Source organism: Tauraco erythrolophus, chromosome Z, assembly GCF_009769465.1.
Source record: "Tauraco erythrolophus isolate bTauEry1 chromosome Z, bTauEry1.pri, whole genome shotgun sequence".
Taxonomy (NCBI): domain Eukaryota; kingdom Metazoa; phylum Chordata; class Aves; order Musophagiformes; family Musophagidae; genus Tauraco; species Tauraco erythrolophus.
This window is the reverse complement of record NC_141496.1, coordinates 26108263-26128499: the sequence shown is the minus strand read 5'-3', so window position 1 is coordinate 26128499 and position 20237 is coordinate 26108263. Positions and strand designations below refer to the sequence as shown.

General features: G+C 38.9%; 1 protein-coding gene across 3 annotated transcripts in view; it reads left to right on the top strand.

Moving 5' to 3' along the window:
• The window catches only part of ADAMTS6 (ADAM metallopeptidase with thrombospondin type 1 motif 6), a 171380-nt gene that overhangs the window by 8101 nt on the left and 143042 nt on the right, over positions 1-20237 (top strand). For 2 of the 3 annotated variants that reach the window (XM_086628943.1, XM_086628942.1), the window contains 4 exons: positions 455-623; positions 8916-9133; positions 9657-9740; positions 10239-10384. In XM_086628943.1, the coding sequence (XP_086485069.1) occupies positions 455-623; positions 8916-9133; positions 9657-9740; positions 10239-10384 (617 nt within the window). The remainder of the gene's footprint in view (positions 1-454; positions 624-8915; positions 9134-9656; positions 9741-10238; positions 10385-20237) is intronic. The other variant, XM_086628944.1, reaches the window with a different exon arrangement.

Genomic DNA, 20237 nt, shown 5'->3' with positions numbered 1-20237 from the left:
ATGTACTATTTTGCACTGCAGAATGAGGAAAAAAATGTTCATTTGTTGTGGAGAATGAGGTTTAGTGCACAGTCTGCAACATCTCGGATTTGCCAGATTTGTGACAAGACCTTTTAGGGAATAAATGCTTTGTTAAAAGTGTATCCTAAGTTAATAATTCGATTTTAATAACTAGCTCAGTTTTGGAATTAAGCATCAATGGGAAAGAACTCCATAAACATGGCAATGATGTTTTTATTCTTTTTCTCATTGTATTGCTTATAGGCGCTTACTCCTACTCCCACTAAAATCAGTGGAGGACAGTTGGCTTGTGCATTATTTTCTGTATTGGCTTATAGTTGTGGATTTCTTCACAGAGACAGATGACAGTCAAATGTTTTTTAAAGTTAAGCTTTTTAATAGGAGTTTTATATTGTCTTTTGTAAGTTTTTATTTTCTTATTTTCTTCTTTAAGCATGGAGTCATTGCTACAGAAGATGAAGAGTATTTTATTGAGCCTTTAAAGAATATAACGGAAGATTCTAGTAACTTTAATTATGAGAATGGTCATCCTCATGTTATATACAAAAAGTCTACCATGCATCAGCAACACCTCTATGATCACAGTCACTGTGGAGTCTCAGGTAAATGAGTATGAGTGTCATTCCTTTTAAAAACTTACAACTGATTAAATAAAAGATGTGTTTTAAAATCTTGCTTGGTTCACATGTAAGACAGTGGAGAATGTAGCAACGGGAATCCGCCTTTTGGGTGTTGCAGTGTGCCCTGCTGAAGAGCAGTTTTGTTTTTTTTTTTCAGATTCAGATCGAGAGCATAGTGCTTTTCAAAAACTGAGACACTAAGAGTTAAGTCTTTTTTTATGCCTATATTGTGTACAGTGGTAGTAATGAGCACAGGCTTCCTCAAAATGTGCTATAAATGTACTTTGTTCCCCAACTGGAAAGCGTGACTGAATCATAGAATCATAGAATGGTTAGGGTCGGAAGGGACCTCAAAGATCATCTAGTTCCAACCCCCCTGCCATGGGCAGGGAAATCCTCCACTATACCAGGTTGCCCAAAGCCTCATCCAACCTGGCCTTGAACACCACCAGGGATGGGGCATCCACAACTTCTCTGGGCAACCTGTTCCAGTACGTCAACACCCTCAATGTAAAGAATTTCTTTCTTATATCTAACCTAAATCTGCCCTCTTTCAGTTTAAATCCATTGCCCCCTGTCCTATCACTACACACCCTTGTAAAAAGTCCCTCTCCAGCTTTCCTGTAGGCCCCCTTTAGGTACTGGAAAGCTGCTATAAGATCACCCCAGAGCCTTCTCTTCTCCAGGCTGAACAGCCCCAACTCTCTCAGCCTGTCTTCATAGCAGAGGTGTTCCAGCCCTCTGATCATCTTCGTGGCCCTCCTCTGGACTCGTTCCTGTAGCTCCATGTCCTTCTTGTGTTGGAGACTCCAGAGCTGAACACAGTATTCCAGGTGGGGTCTGACGAGAGCAGAGTAGAGGGGCAGAATCACTTCCCTCGACCTGCTGGCCATGCTCCTTTTGATACAGCCCAGGATACGGTTGGCTTTCTGGGCTGCCAGTACACATTGCCGGCTCATGTTGAGCTTCTCATCCACCAGCACTCCCAAGTCCTTTTCCTCAGGGCTGCTCTCAATCCATTCTCCGCCCAGCCTGTACTTGTGCATGGAATTGCCCCGACCCACGTGCAGGACTGTGCACTTGACCTTGTTGAACTTCATGAGGTTCTCAGAGGCCCATCTCTCCATCCTGTCAAGGTCCCTCTGGATGTCATCCCTTCCCTCCAGCGTGTCCACAACACCACACAACTTGGTGTCATCTGCAAACTTGCTGAGGGTGCACTCGATCCCACTGTCCATGTCACCAACAAAGATGTTAAATAGCACTGGTCCCAGTACCGACCCCTGAGGAACACCACTCGTCACTGGCCTCCACGTGGACATTGAACCGTTGACCACAACTCTTTGAGAGCGAACATTCAGCCAATTCCTTATCCACCGAGTGGTCCATCCCTCAAAACCACGTCTTTCCAGTTTAGAGACAAGAGTGTTGTGTGGGACAATATCAAATGCTTTGGATAAGTCCAGGTAGACGATGTCAGTTGCTCTTCCCTTATCCATCAATGCTGTGACCTCATCATAGAAGGCTACCAAATTAGTCAGGCAGGATGTGCCCTTAGTGAAGCCATGTTGGCTGTCACCAATCACCTTCTTGTTTTCTATGTGCCTTATCGTAGTCACCAGCAGGATCTGCTCCATGATCTTGCCGGGCACAGAGGTGAGACTGACTGGCCTGTAGTTCCCCAGGTCGTCTTTTTTTCCCCTTTTTAAAGATGGGGACTATGTTTCCCTTTTTCCAGTCATTGGGAACTGCACCAGATTGCCACGACTTCTGAAATATGATGGATAGTGGCTTAGCATCTTCATCTGCCAGTTCCCTCAGGACCCGCGGATGCACCTCATCAGGTCCCATGGACTTGTCCACCTTCAGGTTCTTTAGATGGTCTTGAACCTGATCTTCTCCTACAGTGGGCAGTTCTTCATTCTCCCAGTCCCTGCCTGTGCCTTCCGTGCCTTGGGCCATTCTGCTAGAGCTCTTGACAGTGAAGACTGAGGCAAAGAAGTCGTTGAGAACCTCAGCCTTCTCCATATCCTGGTTAGCCAGGTCCCCTGTTTCCTTCCGGAGAGGGCCTACGTTTTTCCTAGATCTCTTTTTATCACTGACATATCTATAGAAGCCTTTCTTGTTGCCCTTGATGTCCCTGGCCAGATTTAACTCTATCAGGGCTTTAGCTTTCCTAACCTGATCTCTGGTTACTCAGACAATTTCTCTGTATTCTTCCCAGGCTACCTGTCCTTGCTTCCACCCCCTATAGGCTTTCTTTTTGTGCCCGAGTTGGTCCAGGAGCTCCTTATTCATCCATGCAGGCCTCCTGGTGTTCCTACCGGACTTTCTCTTTGTTGGGATGCACCGCTGCTGAGCTTGGAGGAGGTGATCCTTGAATATTAACCAGCTTTCTTGTGCCCCTCTTCCCTCCAGGGCCTCATCCCATTGTACTCTAGCGAGGAGATCCTTGAAGAGGCCAAAGTCTGCTTTCCTGAAATCCAGGGCAGTGAGCTTGCTGTGCATCCTCCTTGCTTCTCTAAGTATCTTGAATTCTACCATTTCATGATCGCTGCAGCCAAGGCTGTCCTTGAGTGTCACATTCCCCACCAGCCCTTCATTGTTAGTGAGAACAAGGTCCAGCATAGCACCTCTCCTCGTTGTTTCCTCTACCACTTGGAGAAGGAAGCTATCATCCAGGTATTCCAGGAACCTCCTGGATTGCCTGTGCCTTGCTGTGTTGTGCTTCCAACAGATATCAGAGTGGTTGAAGTCCCCCATGAGGACCAGGGCTTGTGAACGTGAGGCAGCTCCTATCTGTCTGTAGAGGGCCTCATCCACCCCGTCCTCCTGGTCAAGTGGTCTGTAGCAGACCCCTACTACTACGTCCCCTGTCCCTGCTCTCCCTTTATTCCTAACGCATAAGCTCTCAGTCGGGACCTCATCCGTCCCCAGGTGCAGCTCCATGCACTCTAGCTGGTCCTTGACATAGAGGGCAACTCCTCCTCCTCTTCTCCCCTGCCTATCCTTCCTAAAGAGCCTGTACCCTTCTATTCTGACACTCCAGTCATAGGATTCATCCCACCATGTCTCCGTGATGCCATATCCCAACAGCCACGCACACACTTCTAACTCCTCTTGCTTATTCCCCATGCTGCGCGCATTGGCATAAAGGTATTTAAGTTGGGCCCCAGGTGAATCTGACTTCCTGGCTGGAGCAGCTGGAATTCCCTTCTTCTGTTCTACAGGTACTTCCAGCGTATCTTTATCATTCTTGATATTCCCCCCCTCCCCCTTCGAATCTAGTTTAAAGCCCTGCCAATGAGCCCTGCTAGCTTTTGTTCCCCTCTGAGAAAGGCAACTAAGTATTGGAACTCAATGTTTAGTAAGTGTTCCATCTTATTGGAAGAAACTTGACATGCAATAAATGTGTAAGTATTACGATTAGTAGTACATTTGGAACTGGAGTCCACATCTTTCTCGTTTACAGAGGTCTATGGTATTTTGATACTGGCTTTTGGTTCAGTGGGATAACATTATTCCTTAATAGTCAAATATGTGATTTACAGGTGCCTTACGGGAAAGATTATATAGTTTCGATTGAGAGATATTTTCGTTATAAAGTAGTTTTAACTTCCACAGATACACTTTTCCAGTTCTCTTTGACATGATTTTCTCTTCCTTAAACTGAAGCTGAAAACTAACTTCTTGAAGACAGTGTGGAGTAAATCTGACAAGTTATTTTAGAGCACTAAAATAGTGGTTTTATTACTTAACAGAAAAATGATCTAACTGTGTCATTTGTTTATATCTCAGAAATATCTTGCTCGTAAGAGTTCAGTCCTGGACAGTTGTACTCCATGAGATTCAATGCACAGGGCAGGCTGACAAATATGAATCTTAAAACAAAATACATTCACTGTTCATTGATGTTACTTATTTCAGCTTCTTTAGGAGGTTGTAACTTTTACTGGAACCAGCTTACTAAACTTACAGTACAGATTGTCTACAAAGGCCTGTGCTTCGGAGAGTTTTTCCTGAGTGTTTCAGTTAACTGTGTTTAGGGAATGTCAGGCTTTATGTACTTAACTTCTGTTTCAGTTTGGAAGCATTATTCCATCTACGTGTTTCTAATACTGCAAAACAAGTCTCCTAACTATTACTGCCTGCTAACATTGTACAATAAGAGTATGTTCATTTCGTAGGGAAAGCTGTCACTTAAGCCTGTTGAAGTAAGTGGAAGGATTATGAAATGTAGGACGATGCAATTTTAACCATTATTATATCTCTTGAAAAAGAAAGGATATGGGCCTCTGTCAAATAGTATTGTCTAGATTAAGGTTTAGGAAGTCATTCTCCTCCGAGTGAGAAGGAAGCAGCGACAGCTCGTTTGGTCGGGTTGCATTCAGTTGTTCTGGTGTACGGATCATAGGTTGATCAGGGATACACATCTTGCGTGCATTTTTTGGTGAAACATGGGATAATCTTTAGCATTTATTCCTTTACATATTTGATGCTGCTTCTGTTCTGGGAGGCGCCTGTGCATTTCCTGAGCTTTCATATCTGTTATGTCCTGAAGTCCTTAATTATTGGAATACTGAAGCACTGCTTTTCACAAGCCTGAGACTACTGTCATGCTCATTTATCTCAGTTTTTCCTTTTCCTGTTGTTCTGTATACTACTTCCACTTCATGAAAATGTCTGAAAAAAATTGCTGTCCCCCAAAACTTCAAGGTCTTAATTTTCGATCTTATGTGCTGTGTTAATGTTCCCTTCATGGGCACCGCAACCTTTTAAACGTATTTTCTGAACACTGTTGCAGCTTTATCCCAAAGTAACATGGCGTGCAAAACATTCCCAGAACATCTAAAAAGTAAAATAAAGTACTAATTCTCAGTTTCACAGCTTTCAGACCCTAGGACTAAAGCGAGGTTTAGAGTAATCTTCGGGGCGTTTGACTGGTTTTGTAAGTTTTGAGCAGTCCAATTTTGTGTTGTAAAATGCAGTCGTAACAAACCTGTAGCTGCCTTTTGGCAGTATATGATTTATTTTGTCTGGGGTCTGATTTTTAGCTTTGCCTTCAGTACAGTTTTTTGCTGGTATAATGTGCCGAGAGGTATCTGCCTGTGTAGCTGTGCCACTATTCATGGTCTGGCAAGTTGCCCCTACTGTAATCTATGCCTAAGTTTATCATGTACCTGTTCTGTATTAGGGATCAGGATCAGTGGTCAGGATTTTGAAGTGTTGATAGAGACAAGGGAGTGTTATTTCTGACCTTTCTGAGAAAAATTGCAATAATGAATATAAAGTGAGATGGGGAATTTGGTGAAAGGATGATCAGGATTGCTTGGGATGAGCAAGTAGATAGTAGAATGATAGTGGCTAATATAAGAGAAGAATTGGAGAGTCAGGGAAATTCAGATAAGAACTTGGGATAGGTTTTCATAACCTAAATTAGGTTTAAGCAGTTAGACGTAAGAATGCTTAGAAAACAAAAATGTTAAATTACCATTTCATGTATGTATTATCACAAAGTTAACTATGTTTTATTACATATAGCTGCAATTGTTAAGGCCTGGGTAAGAAGATGATTACCATCAAATTCCAATGGCTTCAATGGGATTTGAGGCCACTGGGTTATCTTGAAGAATGCTGTGTTTGGATAGGATTGAGAAATAACAGAACTTTACATATGAAAGCTGCAGAGTGGCAGATTATTTAGGGATGGCTCTACTACATGCTGCCTTTTGTAGAGTCAGACGTTACAGTCGATGTATTCTAAAATGGAAAAATGCTTATGTATACCTTAGATGTTGGTGTTAGTAAGAAAAAAGCAGCGTATAATGCTTCACTTCAAAATGTTCTCATTGTCGCATCTTACATAAGTAGCTTTCTGTTGTGTTTTGAGATCTTTTTCTGTTTATGTTCATTTTCTCTCCTATCTCTCCACCTTCACCTCGCCTTACATCTTTAAAGGATTGCTGTGGGAAAACTTGGGTACCATAGCTGTGAACGTTTACACACGTTTAGATTTCTTTTTAGTTGCAATTTAAAACCTAATTCCCTTACTTGTGATCATTATTTTGGGGTTAATTACAGTGTTTTTTCTGTGGGCTTTTGCTTTTTCTTTCCATTTTTGCTTTTTTTTTTTACTTCCCAATAGCTATGTACGATGTTAAGATTAATTTTTTTCTTCTTAATCTAGGAATGTGGTGGAAAAATGACATAACTTGCCACAGAACTATTTTTGTTAAATATATTGCAAACTCTTATTGACACATTTTAGCTTTTTAAAGAAAATTCAGTCAGCATTATTTAGTGTTTTTAAAGTGAAAGAGCAAAAGCATTGATAGATCCTGCAGCGTGAGCCTAAGTACTCAGGGTTGTTTCCAGCTTTCCCATTACTTTGAGACCAGCTGAAGCCTAAGCTTCTTGTCAGATAAGAAAAGGAAAAATGTTTGGTTTTGTGGAGTCTGAGATCTTTGTCTGAAAGATGCTATCAAGATGAGTCCAAAATAATCTTTTTGTCTGTTCTCTGAAAGTTTTCTGCATGAGCTCATCAGTTTTCAAGTATTTAGAATGGATTTGCATCTTTGAGTGAAAAATTATGAATGAATGTGGAAGCAGTATTGCATTTCTACAGTACTTCTAGCACTCTAAGAGCATCAGAAAGCCTCAAACGTCACTGTTTGTTATTTGAAAACGAAGAGTGGATTTTTAAAAAATTTTAGTACAGAAGCTGTCAGAGAAAATTCTAGACATTCCTAAATTACTGCTTAAGTGAGATGAAAATCCTTGAACAATTAAAGCAACTTTGAATTTCCTACAATAGAGATGAAAAATAGGAAAAAGCTCAGTATTCATTGTAGAATCCTCAACAGACTTTAATACTTGATACAGTTTTTTAGAATGCATTATACCCATTGCAGAATGAGGAAAATTTTGTTACCAGCATTTTTTTCTACTACGAGGTTTATTTTCATTTTTAGACTTTTCTAAAATATGTACCTTTTAAAGCCAACACTGTGGCCTTGAAAATTATGAAACACTGCAACAGTGGGAATGCCGAAGCTTTGTATTCTTGATTTTGACCTCAACATACATTCTTTGTGGTGTAGTTATTGCTTTTTTAAAATGGTGTGCTTAGTTGAATTGCATAAAGCATTGCTTTTTCATGGAAGGTATTGGTCCTATCTCAACCCATCCTTAGCTGAACCTGTTTTATTAGAGGTAAGAACACATCTCAGAAATTACTCACTGAGCCGTCCTGTTCAGACAATTATAAATATATCTAACTTAATGCTCTTACGTTCATCCATAACTAACAAGAGTACGTTAGATGTTTTGAAATGTTACTTAGGTAAAACCAGAATAGTAGTATACTTTGATAAATTTAAGGTTGAGAGCTGTGTGGGCCTTGTGGAAAAGGGATATTTAATACAAACGAAAATGCCAAATTGACAGGGAAGATCAGGTTCAATTTTGTCCTGACGACAGGAATTCAAATTCAAAGTAAGTTTACAGTGTTTGTTTTGCTGATTATTACAGCTGTTTGGATTTTTTATAATCAATCTCTTGAATTCAAGAAATATTTTTCTATATATTTACATGAAACAAGCACAAGTATCAATGTATTTGAATTAAAATAAGTGTTAAAAATAACTATAGCGATTATCCCACATCAGGCCATTTAAACTTCCCATTATGGTTAATTCACAATGTAGATAAAATGTAATCTGATAGCTTTCTGAAAAGAAAATTAATTTATTTGGCCCAAAAACTATTAGTCATGTAAGCATAATTGCTTAATAACTACAGTTTCGTGGGAGGGAAAAAGCATTTTTGGTGCCTTATCAGCATGTCGAATTCTTTAGTATATTTTGGTACCTGTTACCTCAATTTTGAATTTTTAGTTTCCAGTATATTTTTTCCAAATGTTGTAGCTCTCTTATTATTATCATCCTTAAAATTCTGAAGTATGCTTGTGGATAATTGTAACTAATGTTTAGTGTTAACATAGATGTGCAGAATCAGGTCTGATAAGAGAAGATTGATAATTTATTATCCTAAGTCAAGTTAAGGAAAGTTGAGAACATTAGAACTCGAAGTTGGTTTTCCATTATACAATGTATTTTATAATAAAAAAAAATAGATCATAAATTTAATTTTTCTTTACCTCAAGAAAGACTTCTTTTTAGAAGCTTGAAGGTGGTAATCTCAACATGAAACAGCTGCATTTGAATGAGTTTTACTGGTGACCCCTCTGAAGTTTTTAATTATTTTGGTTCCTAGAAGACCTCACAAGAAGTGGAAAACCTTGGGGGATGAGTGATGCATCTGCTTTTCCAGCTTCATTTCCAGTCAATGACACGTTAAGTAGTCATAGTCGACAGAAGAGATCAGTAAGCCTTGAACGGTTTGTGGAAACGCTGGTAGTAGCAGACAAAATGATGGTGGGATACCATGGTCGCAAAGACATTGAACACTACATTTTGAGTGTAATGAATATTGTAAGTTTTATCCCTCTCTGTGTTCATATCAATATGCATGTACTGAAATGATAGAGCAACTGTAACATATTTATTTATTGGCATGAATAGTGCTTTAAAATATGTATCAGCTTGCAAGAGTTAATAATTGAAATATGGCAAATGTTAGCATCATGGGAAAAATGCAGTAGTGTTTCTGTCAAGAAGTACGCTGTGATCGCTTAAATTGTCTTTAATTTTAAATTCATATGATTACATGTAGATTATACAGTTCTATTCTCTTAAGTCAATAGTCTAAATGCTCCTTTTGCTGGATGAATTATGAAATGAAGTATAAACAGTTTTGATTGAAAAGTGTGACCCATGAAGTTTGTTTTAATGAATGTTCATTTTTTGGTCCAAAAATAACTCTTACTCAGGTGATAATGATAATTAACATTATGAAATTACATTGACCGAGAAAATAGGTTAATTTTTAACCATTTAGGAAACAAGTAGTGTTTCTTGTCTGACTTTGTGCCTTTTCTTATTTTCTGGAGGTCAGGTTGCCAAACTTTATCGTGATTCCAGTCTAGGAAACGTTGTGAATATTATAGTGACACGTTTAATTGTCCTCACTGAAGATCAGGTAAGAGCTGCTGTGCTAAGCTTTATGTCCCTGAAAGACGAGTTACATTACTGTGTAATACTGAATTCATTTAATTATTGCTTGAAATGGCTGCATCTGAGAACAAAACCTATCTTGTAATCTTTCACTACTTTAAACATGATGGAACGCTTCAAAGGAATATTCTTCATGATCATCTCAAAGATATCTCTTCTTACTTCAGGTGAATATTAATACACCTTTGGGGATGTCAGTTTTATTTTAATTTATATTTTGATATTCTGATTTTTTTTTTTTGTATTGACATAATCATTATTAAAGTTAGAGAAGAAAAAATGCCTGTTCAGTAGTACATAGCTGAACTTGGGGTCAAATTTTACAGAGATAAAATTTGGCAAGAAGAGTTTATTCCTAGAAACCACTGCTTCTAATTATAGTCCCATTTTAGTTTTCAAAAGGCTTAACAACTGACCTTAGTAATTTGTTTGGAACATTTCTGGTATGCATGTTGTATTGCAGCCAAACTTGGAGATAAACCACCATGCAGACAAGTCCCTCGATAGCTTCTGTAAGTGGCAGAAATCCATTCTCTCCCACCAAAGTGATGGAAACACCATTCCAGAAAATGGGATTGCCCACCATGATAATGCGGTTCTTATTACTAGGTATGGTCATTATAAGTATTGTGTTTATTTTACTTTATTTCTGTAGCTTACTTGTTATTACCTTATATCATATATATATATATATAGGCTAGTTGTGAAGTAATATAATTGGTAGGTAATCGTAACAGGAGGGAAATTAATAGATGGCTTGTCTTAAATATATCAGACTGTTGAAGTATAGATTAAGAATTTGGAAAAATAAGATCTGCAAATTACTTGCTACTGCTGTTATTTTCACTTCATAATTGCTAATGCAAAGTATTCCGGTAGACAGATGGATCTTACTGAACGTTTTGTACTTCCACAATTGAAAAGAATTCATAAGATTAGGGATAACAAAACAGCATGGAAAATGCTTTGTTAACCGTATATAATGTTTTTAATAAGAATTTCAAGCCAGAACCTCAACTATTGTAGATTCAGGCAAGGTGAGGATCTGCTTTGTAGCTGGTTAGATTTTTTTTTTTTTTCTTAAGATGAGAACTGACAATTTTAATAGGTAGTTTAAAAGCCTATGTATGGGCCCATTTGTTTGCTTCTATTCCACTGTTACTGTCATAAATTCAACAAAACTTGCACTGTAATCTTATAGTCCTGATAAACACATTCCTGTTTGTCCTTTGCAGTTATGGGTAGGCAACTGTACTTTATTAGTAGATCAGTTTCCCCATTGTTTAAGGACACTGTTTATTCGTTTAACCGGCAGCAAGTGCAGCAGCACTAATTTGGATTGGGATCTTCTTATTATAGTTTCTGCTTTCCAGGACAAATTCTGTACTGCTTTTTGTGTGACCTATTTGTGGAATAATTGTGGCCACTGCAGAAAATTTTAAAATAGTGATTAAAATAATAGATTTTTTTCTGGAATTTTGAATAAAAGATGTACTAGTGGATGTTTCTTTTGTGGGGGGATGACTGGGTTTTATTGCTTTTGTTTTGCGTAAGGAACAATTTTTTTTGAGAGGGGGAGAAAAAGCTAATGAATCACTTGCATGTATTTTTGCATTCATATTTCAAATATAACTGTTACATGTGGCCATTTGTACTACATAGCAACAATTAGAATGATTAAATGCTAGCGTGATTTAGAGAGCTGTTGTAGTCCAGCAAGTTTTAAAAAATATTAAAATCTCTGATAAAAATAAATGTAGTGAAATTCAAAATACAATACAGTTACATTCTAAGATCTTGATTTTTCTCAAAGGCTTTAGTTTATGCTCAATTTTTTGCATACAGTTAATTCCCTCATTAGGGTAGCTCACATGTGAAATTAAGTACATCTTTACAGCTGTGCTACACATAAAACTTTTACTGGTATAATTTAGGCAGCAAGTGAAAAAATGTAATCCATAGGTGGTGTGGTTGTCTCTGTTGAAGCCCCCCCAATATGTAGGTATAAGCTGCATTGGGAACACTGTTTTTACTGTTATAGTGGAATAACTTGACATTTTGTTAGTCTTATTCTGGCACTGCAAAGCACAGTTGTTTATTTTCTTTCACTGTTGTACTTTAATACGTTTCATTACTACACTATATGTTCTGTACTGGCTTCCCTGTTCTGGTGGGATGTTCCGAGCATACTTATGAACAGTTCTGTGTTCCAGACGGCTTAAGTCAGTGCTAACTTGCAGGCAAAAGGAGCAATTTTTCAGAGAATGTGAATTATAGCCATTGAAAATTAAGTTTTTTCAGCAAGAAGTAGTAAATATCAAGAACTTAGTTTGTTCTTCATTAGAGGGCTTAGTAATTATGTAATTATGTAAATATGGTGCAGAGCTTCTTTAGGACTTGTGTATGGTATCTTTTAAAAAGGACGTAAGAGTTAACTTCCAAGTTTACTTCTAGGAAGTTTACACTTCTAAGTATATACCTATATGTTAAATCAACAAAGTGCCTCAGTATAGTATCTGCAGGCTAGCAATACCTACCTGTATAAAGCATGGCTGAACTTTTGAGTTTTATATGCTTTCATGATGGAATGCTTGTATTCATTTATTTACTATAATAATTGTAGTTTCTAAAAATAATCCCAAAGGCTACACCTAACAATTTGAATTGATCAATCAGGCTTTCACTGAAACTGCTAACTATCCTGGCTCTTACTAATAAAATGTATCAGAATATGTAAAGAATGGATATATTATTTTTTAGATTGGAATGAGAAAGGATTAATTTGTATTAATATAAACATGTAAATCTATTAACTTTAAATACTTCCAAGTAAATTACTGAAATGGTAGCACGCTTGCTTTCGTTCTATTTTGGAACTCTCACCTAATGAACCAGAGTTAATGCGTTATATGTGAAAGACAAGGGTATAACTACAGTGCTTTAAACTCCTAATGTGTTGGAGAGGTCTTCAATAACCTCTTCTACCTGAAGGCATTTGAACCTATACTACCAAATATGAAATTATTTTTTAGCCACTGTAATAGTGTTTTGAAAACAGTTTCCTGAATCCGTCCCACTGATGCTGCTCTGCTTTGTAAGGGGTAATGACATTTTCATTGCATTTGACACTGGAACATCATTTTTGGTCTTTGTGTGTATTAGTACTTTACGGAAAGTAGGAAAGTTTCAGTTCAACATTATGAATAGTTATGTGTTGATCAAAACCAGATTTTTCAGTAAGTAACTGATGTATTTGGAAACATTACCTAGTCCTAGATGAGTATTTAAGTTTGCAACTACAACAATCTTTATCTGAAAAGTGAGCCAAAGTTGTTAAGGAGTCATGATCTTCACCAGTGCAAATGAGGTCAGCACCTGAGCTTTTGTTAGCAACAAATGACTTTCCTCCGTGATACTTTCAAAGATGGCATGCTCTGATCTGGGGAAAAAACCCAAAACAATATTAAGGATGCTGATTCCCTTGGAGTGTCTGCTTGACCAATGTAGACAGACTTTTGTATCCTAAACTAGCTGTGTACTAAAACCAGGTTGCCTTACCGGCATGGAGGTATGCCAAGCTAATCTAGTAAGTCCCATGGAGACATTGCTATACCTGCCAAGCCATGGGTCTTTGCACAAGAGCCTACCTGTGTTCAGTGTGCCTAGTGTCCGAGCTTCTCTGTCATGGTCTTGCAGGCACCCTGCAGAGCACTTGTTTTACTCAGAGGGTAGGGGACTGCAGAAAACTTCATAGCTGTGTCGTGGTTTAGGCCCAGCTGGCAACTAAGCACCATGCAGCTGCTCGCTCACTCCTCCCCGCTTCCCCATGGGATGGGGAGGAGAAAATATAACAAAAGGCTTGAGAGTCAAGACAAGGACAGGGTGGGATCAGTCATCAATTGTGGTCATGGGCAAAACAAACTTGACCTAGGGGGAAAAGATCAATTTGATTTGTTACCAATCATATCAAGGTAGGATAATGAGAAATCAGACCAAATCTTAAATTACAACACCTTCTCCCCTCCCCTATGTTCTTCCTGGGCTCAACTTTGCTCCTGATTTCTCTACCTCCTCCCCTCAAGTGGCACAGAGGGATGGAGAATAGGGGTTGTGGCCAGTTTGTCACATGTTGTTTCTGCCGCTTCTTCCTCCTCAGGGGGAAGGACTCCTCACACACTTCCTATGTCCAGCATAGAGTCATTCCTGTGGGAGACAGTCCTCCATGAACTTCTCCAACAGGAATCCTTTCCATGGGCCACAGTTCTTTACAAACTACTCCAGAGTGGATCCCTCCCATGGACTGCGAACCTTCACCAGCAGACTGCCCCAGCTTAGGCTTCCCATGGAGTCACGGCCATCTTTGGGCACAGCCACCTGCTCTGGTGTGGGGTCCTCCGTGGGGCTGCAGGTGAATCTTTGCTCCACTGTTAACCTTGTGGGCTGCTGGGGGTCAGCCTGCTGTCTCGCCATGGGCTGCAGGGATACCTCAGCTCCAGCACACCAACTCCTGCTCCATCTTCGCTGACTTTGGTGTCTGCAGAGTTGTTTCTCTCACATCTCGTCCTCTTGCCCCACTGCTGTGCCAGGTGCAACGAGCCCTGCTGGCCCTGGTGGGATGGTGGTCGGGGAGCAGGGAGCTTTGGAGTGTGCCCGAGTCTCGACTTAAGAAGGCGATAAGGCCCTTGGTCACCACTGCAGGGCTGTGGGGAAGCGCCCCCCAGCCCTGGGCGGTATGCGGGCATGTGAGGCGCCCCGGCCATGTTGCCGTGGCCGCTGCCGGGCGAGATGGCAGCTCAGCGCAGACGGCTGCTTGTGCGGCAGGCGGGGGGCCAGGCTGTGCCTCTCCCCTCTCGCTGCTGCAGCTGCCCCCACAGGTTTTTCCTCCCTTCTTAAATACGTTATCGCAGAGGCACTGCGCCTGTTGCTGATCCGGTTGGCCCTGGCCAGAGGTGGATCCAACTTGGAGCTGGAGAAGCTTCCAGCAGCTTCTCACAGGAGCCACCCCTGTAGCCCCTGCCCTGCTGCTCAAACCCTTCCACACCAACCCGATACAAGCTGGTAACCAAAAACAAGGCAGGTAGGAGACTGTTCCGAGTAGGAGCCTGATTCCCGATCAGGAGAGCAAAATCGTGGTGATGGAAATATGTTATTACTTGCACACATATGGTAACAAAAATAATGTGCGTTCTCAACTCGCTATGGTGAGTATTAGGACTGGCTGAGCTTCTTCAGTGCTGCCAGACTTTATGCTGTAGGCATAAAAATGATAATTAGCAGGAATATTTCCTGGTACTATTGTCAGCAGAGGCATCTTCCTTCAGTTTTACTGGGGAGCTTCTGAGCATCCCTGAAATCAGTAAGAATTAAATACCTTCTTATAATGGGAAGCCAAGGGCAAGTAATGGGCCTTACACAGAGGGCTTATTATGGAGTGTTGGCATATTAGGTGACTTTGTATAACAAAAACAGCAGTTACCCAGGACACCGATAATACTTCTGTGTGTGTTACTGTGCTTTGGGCTTCTTTTATTCTTTTACAGAGCTTTTGTTTGTATTTTCTGAGTTTTAAGCACTTAATGTTATTTCAAGATAAGACTGACTGAATTAATGTTCTAAAACAGGCCTTTTTTTTTGTGTAGTGCTTGCTCTTTGATATTTCACTTATATTTTTTTCTCTTTGAGACTACATGTAAGTCTCCAACTTTAATATTTTATGCTGTAATTGTGCAAATTGGATTCTTGGGGACAGGTGAAAGTAAAATCCTAAGCAGACAGGTTTTAATTATGAGACTGATTAATAGTGTAAAGCTGTTAAGACAATGTCTTCTTTGTTCCATGAAGTGACTTTGACTTTAGATAAACTTATTGAATCCTTAAAATTCTTTCATATTACAAAGTAATAAAAGTAGGAGAAAAACTCGTATGATTTTCGTCTCAAGTCTTTTGGTAGGCAAAACATAGTCTTGGCGTTTTGCTCCTGTATTCCTGTATCACAGATGTGATAATCTTGCTTTTTAGCACAAGGTCCAGTTCTCAGATTTGTCATTTTAAGACTCAGTGTAAGTCTTGAGTCTCTGTATAGTCTCCCTTGTGCATCCAAACCCCAGTGTAGAAGGTATCTATTTGCCTTTTGAAGTTAGTTCTTGTTTATTTGCTGTTGGGTTTTTTAACCTTCATTGGTAGCCTGCTTCCTCCTTTTGGTTCTTCAGAAACTCCCTAAGAAATAGAATCTCCATAGTTTACCTTAAAACCACAAAAATTCAGAGGTCACAATATACACTATGATAGTTAGTTTTGAAGAGCACTTAACCCCACTTCTCTTGCATTTCTATAAATTGCTTCCTTCTCTTGATCTTACTGATCATAAAGTAGGAATTATGGAATTTGTCAGCAGTACCTTGGTTACTGACGTACTCAGTCACAGGAATCTTTCTTTGCTTGAATAAAGAATCAGGGCCATAAGGCATTTTTACTGAGTAGGCCAAATACACCTCGATTTATAGGTTAGACTGGTGTCAGTAAAAATATTCAGTACCGGAGATGGTATAATTTTTCTGTTTCTCTGGGTTTTAAATGGGCTTGTACATGTTAATTCTCATGAGACAGTGAATGAGCTCTCTTTTCATACAGACTCTTGTATTTTTGCTGGGTGCTACTATAGTTGTAAGTCAGTAAGTGTACTGCTAAGTAGTGTGGTGTGGCTGCTGTTATCATTAAACCCAGTATTAGTGTGCAACATGTCTCTATCAACACTGCTGAAGCCTGTATGGAGGACATTAGCATGGGAGATATTACCATTATTACAGAATTGATGGATTTTTCAAATCTTTCAAGGAGAGAAATTTTAGAGAACTGCTTTATGTTTATATACAAGATTAACTTCACAGTGCTTCACTTAGTCATTCCCTCATTCTTGTGGCAAGGTGTACTCTCTTCCATTTGTCTGAGATATGTATCCTCTGTGTGGGCCAGTTTTTCTGAGGGGGTGGAAGGTGTATGTACACAGCAGCAATCCTAAACTCCTGTAAATCTTGTTATTCATAATCTAAAGAACTGCAATATTTCTGGCATTGCTGTTGATGCTCAAAAGGGGCAAAAGTTTCTTGTTTAATATTGCATACCTGTGTAGAGCTGACCACAGTCAGACCTTTTGTTTTTTTATAATGTTAATGGGTTTTACTCAGCTGGGGATGATTTGGTAGGTGCATCATCCCAATAGCAGTCCTGAAAGGAAATGTATTCTATGGACGTGGTTGCCCTTTTGCATGTTAGTTGCTTATAGGTTAGTAATATACTTTTATTCTGTAACAATAAGTAACATTTCCCCATCAGATTCTGTACTGGTTAAGGCATTTGGTAGTGAGGTAGGGCCAGCCAGGACTCTGCACATTCCTTTCCTCTTGCAGGTCCAAGATTGTTATGCTTCTTTTCTGAGGCACTTTTCCACTTTTTTCTGAGCTTCTTAACTTGTTGCAAAGATTTCTCTTCTTTACAAGGTGTTCTCATGTTGCTCTGTCAGTACAGTTTCCTAGCCTTGTCCAATAAATCTGAACATCCAAAGCATTTCTGTTCCCATGAAGTCCTGTCTCCAGTCCTCATTCTGTGTTTTCTTCCTCCATTAATGAGAACGGCTCTGATTTCAAGAAGTAATTCTGATGTTAGTTGTATTTGTTTGCTTTTTATTTCCTTGACTCTTAGTTCATTAAGTGATTTTCATCCTTGTTTTTTATGCAGCTTCTCAACTTGTTCTACTAGAGTTCCTTGCAGTGAATTTAAGCCCCTGTCAGGAAGCTGTTTTTTGTTAGTTGTTTTTTTTTGTGCAGAAATTGTAAGATTGTCCATTGACTTAGTGTCCTGGAGTCCACATGTATGAGATTACTCCTCTGAGAGAGAGGGTTGAAAAGCTGAGATGTATGTGTTGCCCTTAATGTCTGTCTTTGTAGATATTTAAAATGCGAGGAGCCCACTTTTCAAATAATAATACTAAATCCCTCATTTTCAGGGAATTAAAGGGGTGTAAGTGAAAAAAATCTGTCTACATATTTAAAGCTATGTATTTGGAAAATCTCTAAACTTGAAATGTACTACGATTCTGCTACAGCAGATTGAGGAAAGTGAGATATCTGATGTTGTTTGCATAGTGCTTTACGTAATAGGAATATTTGTACCAGGGATTCTAATCATAACGTGTTCCTTACACTCTTCTTAGAGACCTGCTGCTGACTGCTGACAGAATCAGCATATTGCTAGATATGGCTCTGGTACCACAATTCCTCTTTTCTTACTCTTGCATCAAAACCATTTCATGGATCTTCACTATCCTAAGGCATACTCTTTGGAATGGCTACCCTAAGCTTGACAAAAGAGAAGTTGTGACTGAGAGATGCAGCATAACAGCTGTGTCCCATTACAGCAATACAGGGCCTCTGTGATTTGCTCTAGATAACATACAGGTCTAGAACCATGTTCCAGAATTGCAAGCCCTGCATGTTCAGTGAAGGGAAAAACATATACAGAAATTTCTGTGGAGAATTCTCCCTCACCAATTTTCTGTATGTCTTTTTGTGAGCTGGGAGTTTGTAGGCTGTGAATTGATGGTAGAAAATCAAATTAGATAACACAGGCGATAGAGAAAAATATTAAATATTTGGGAATTAATAAAATCAGTTGGCATTTTACATAATTCTCCTTTATGTGGCAGTTATACACTTACTTGCTGGGTGGGTTTTGTGTTCCCTTACCCCATATTAACAGAATAAGTCTTGAAATGTTGTTCAGGTTTCCACACTTGGCTGTGAATTCTTTTGGGGTTTGGGGGGAGTAGACTGGTGTAAATTGTATCTTTAAAATTTATTCCTAGATTTTGTGGCTGAAAGGAATCAAATAGACTGTGTGGGATTTGAGAGAACTCATATGGAGCAATAAAGTAGGTAGAATGTGCATCTGAAAAACTGCTTATTGCATGGCAAATGGCAACCAGCAGGAGATTTGCAGCTAATTAACAAGCACGGTGTGTGAGTAGAATGTTTTCTCATCAATAAAAAGGCTGTTATTTTTAATTTCTGATGACATTAGTTGACTCTTACTTTACAGTTGGTTAGTTAGAAGATATGTATTCTGATTTAGTTGACAAAATTTGGGTCTATGAGGGTGGAAGGGTGGAAAAGGTATAAGGTATACCCAAAGTTTGCCTAATCCATTCCAGATGGACAAAATGTGTTAAAAATGTATTTTATTTAATACCAAATCCAGAAGATTGACCAGTGTCTTGAAGTAAAGCTCTGACTGGAGACTTCAAGTCTGAAAGCTGTTTACTTTTTTAATATTTTTTGGTAGCTTAATTGAAATACTTGATACTGAGTAAAAAGACAAATAACATTCTCCTGTGTCAATTGAATACAGATATTTTGAGTGTAATCCCACAAATGTCTCTTAATATGTGCTCACTGAGTGGACCTGGTTACATACATATCTAATGATTTATCTAATGATTTCCTGAACTGGAAAACTTGAAAACATCTACCAGCACACAATGTGGGCAGTGCAACTCCTTACTGCCCCCCGTTAAAGTCATTCTCTAAATGAGGCAATGAAACCTTTGGTAATTAAATATGTGTTGGGATAAATCCTTAAAATATCAAACTACATTTGCTATTGATAGTAATGGTACATTAATACTTGCTATAGTTTATAGATAAAACTTTTCATTTTACACACTAGAGTTACTACAGAAGAAAAAAAAGAAAAATACTTTTGTGTGCTCTATTTTTTTCCCTTTTTTCTCTAGGCATTTACCTTCTGAGTTGCACAAAGGGTCATAAAACTATTCAATTGATAGTTTTTCCAGGAAATGTTTGGTGGTAGTAGTTTGGGATATCTGTTAGAACACTCAGTTACTGCTTGGCCAGATATCTGAGGAAGGGCTTTCTTGCAGTTTGAAATGTCATATTTTGCCTTCCTTTTTATAAAGAACATAACTTGTTTAAAAATATTTCATTTTAAATTTTTCTTAGTAATCTGAGTAGAATCCTAGCTTCTTCTCTTTTTTCTCCCCCCTCCCCTCCCTCCACCCCTTTCTTAAGTGAAATATCAGGGCTGTTATTATTTTCAAAACGTATAGTGACTGGCAGAATAATACATCTGCAAGTGGGTAGCTGTGCTTCTCATTCTTAACAATCTAGAAAAACATATTAGGCCAATTTCTACCCTGGATTTTCACCAATTTTGGATTTTGTCTGCGACCTGTTGCATAAATTCTGTTTCTGACCACGTATGAATATGTACTACATTTTCTTGTTTTCTTCACATTTTAAACATCAGTCTGGACTATTTACCTCAGCTTTATAGCTACATTTTATTAGATTGCTTCTAATGTATAAGAATACATTAAAAACATGTGCTTTTAATTAGAACACAGGTTGTAAATTAATTCTTTTAGTGGCAACATCATACTCAGTTAATT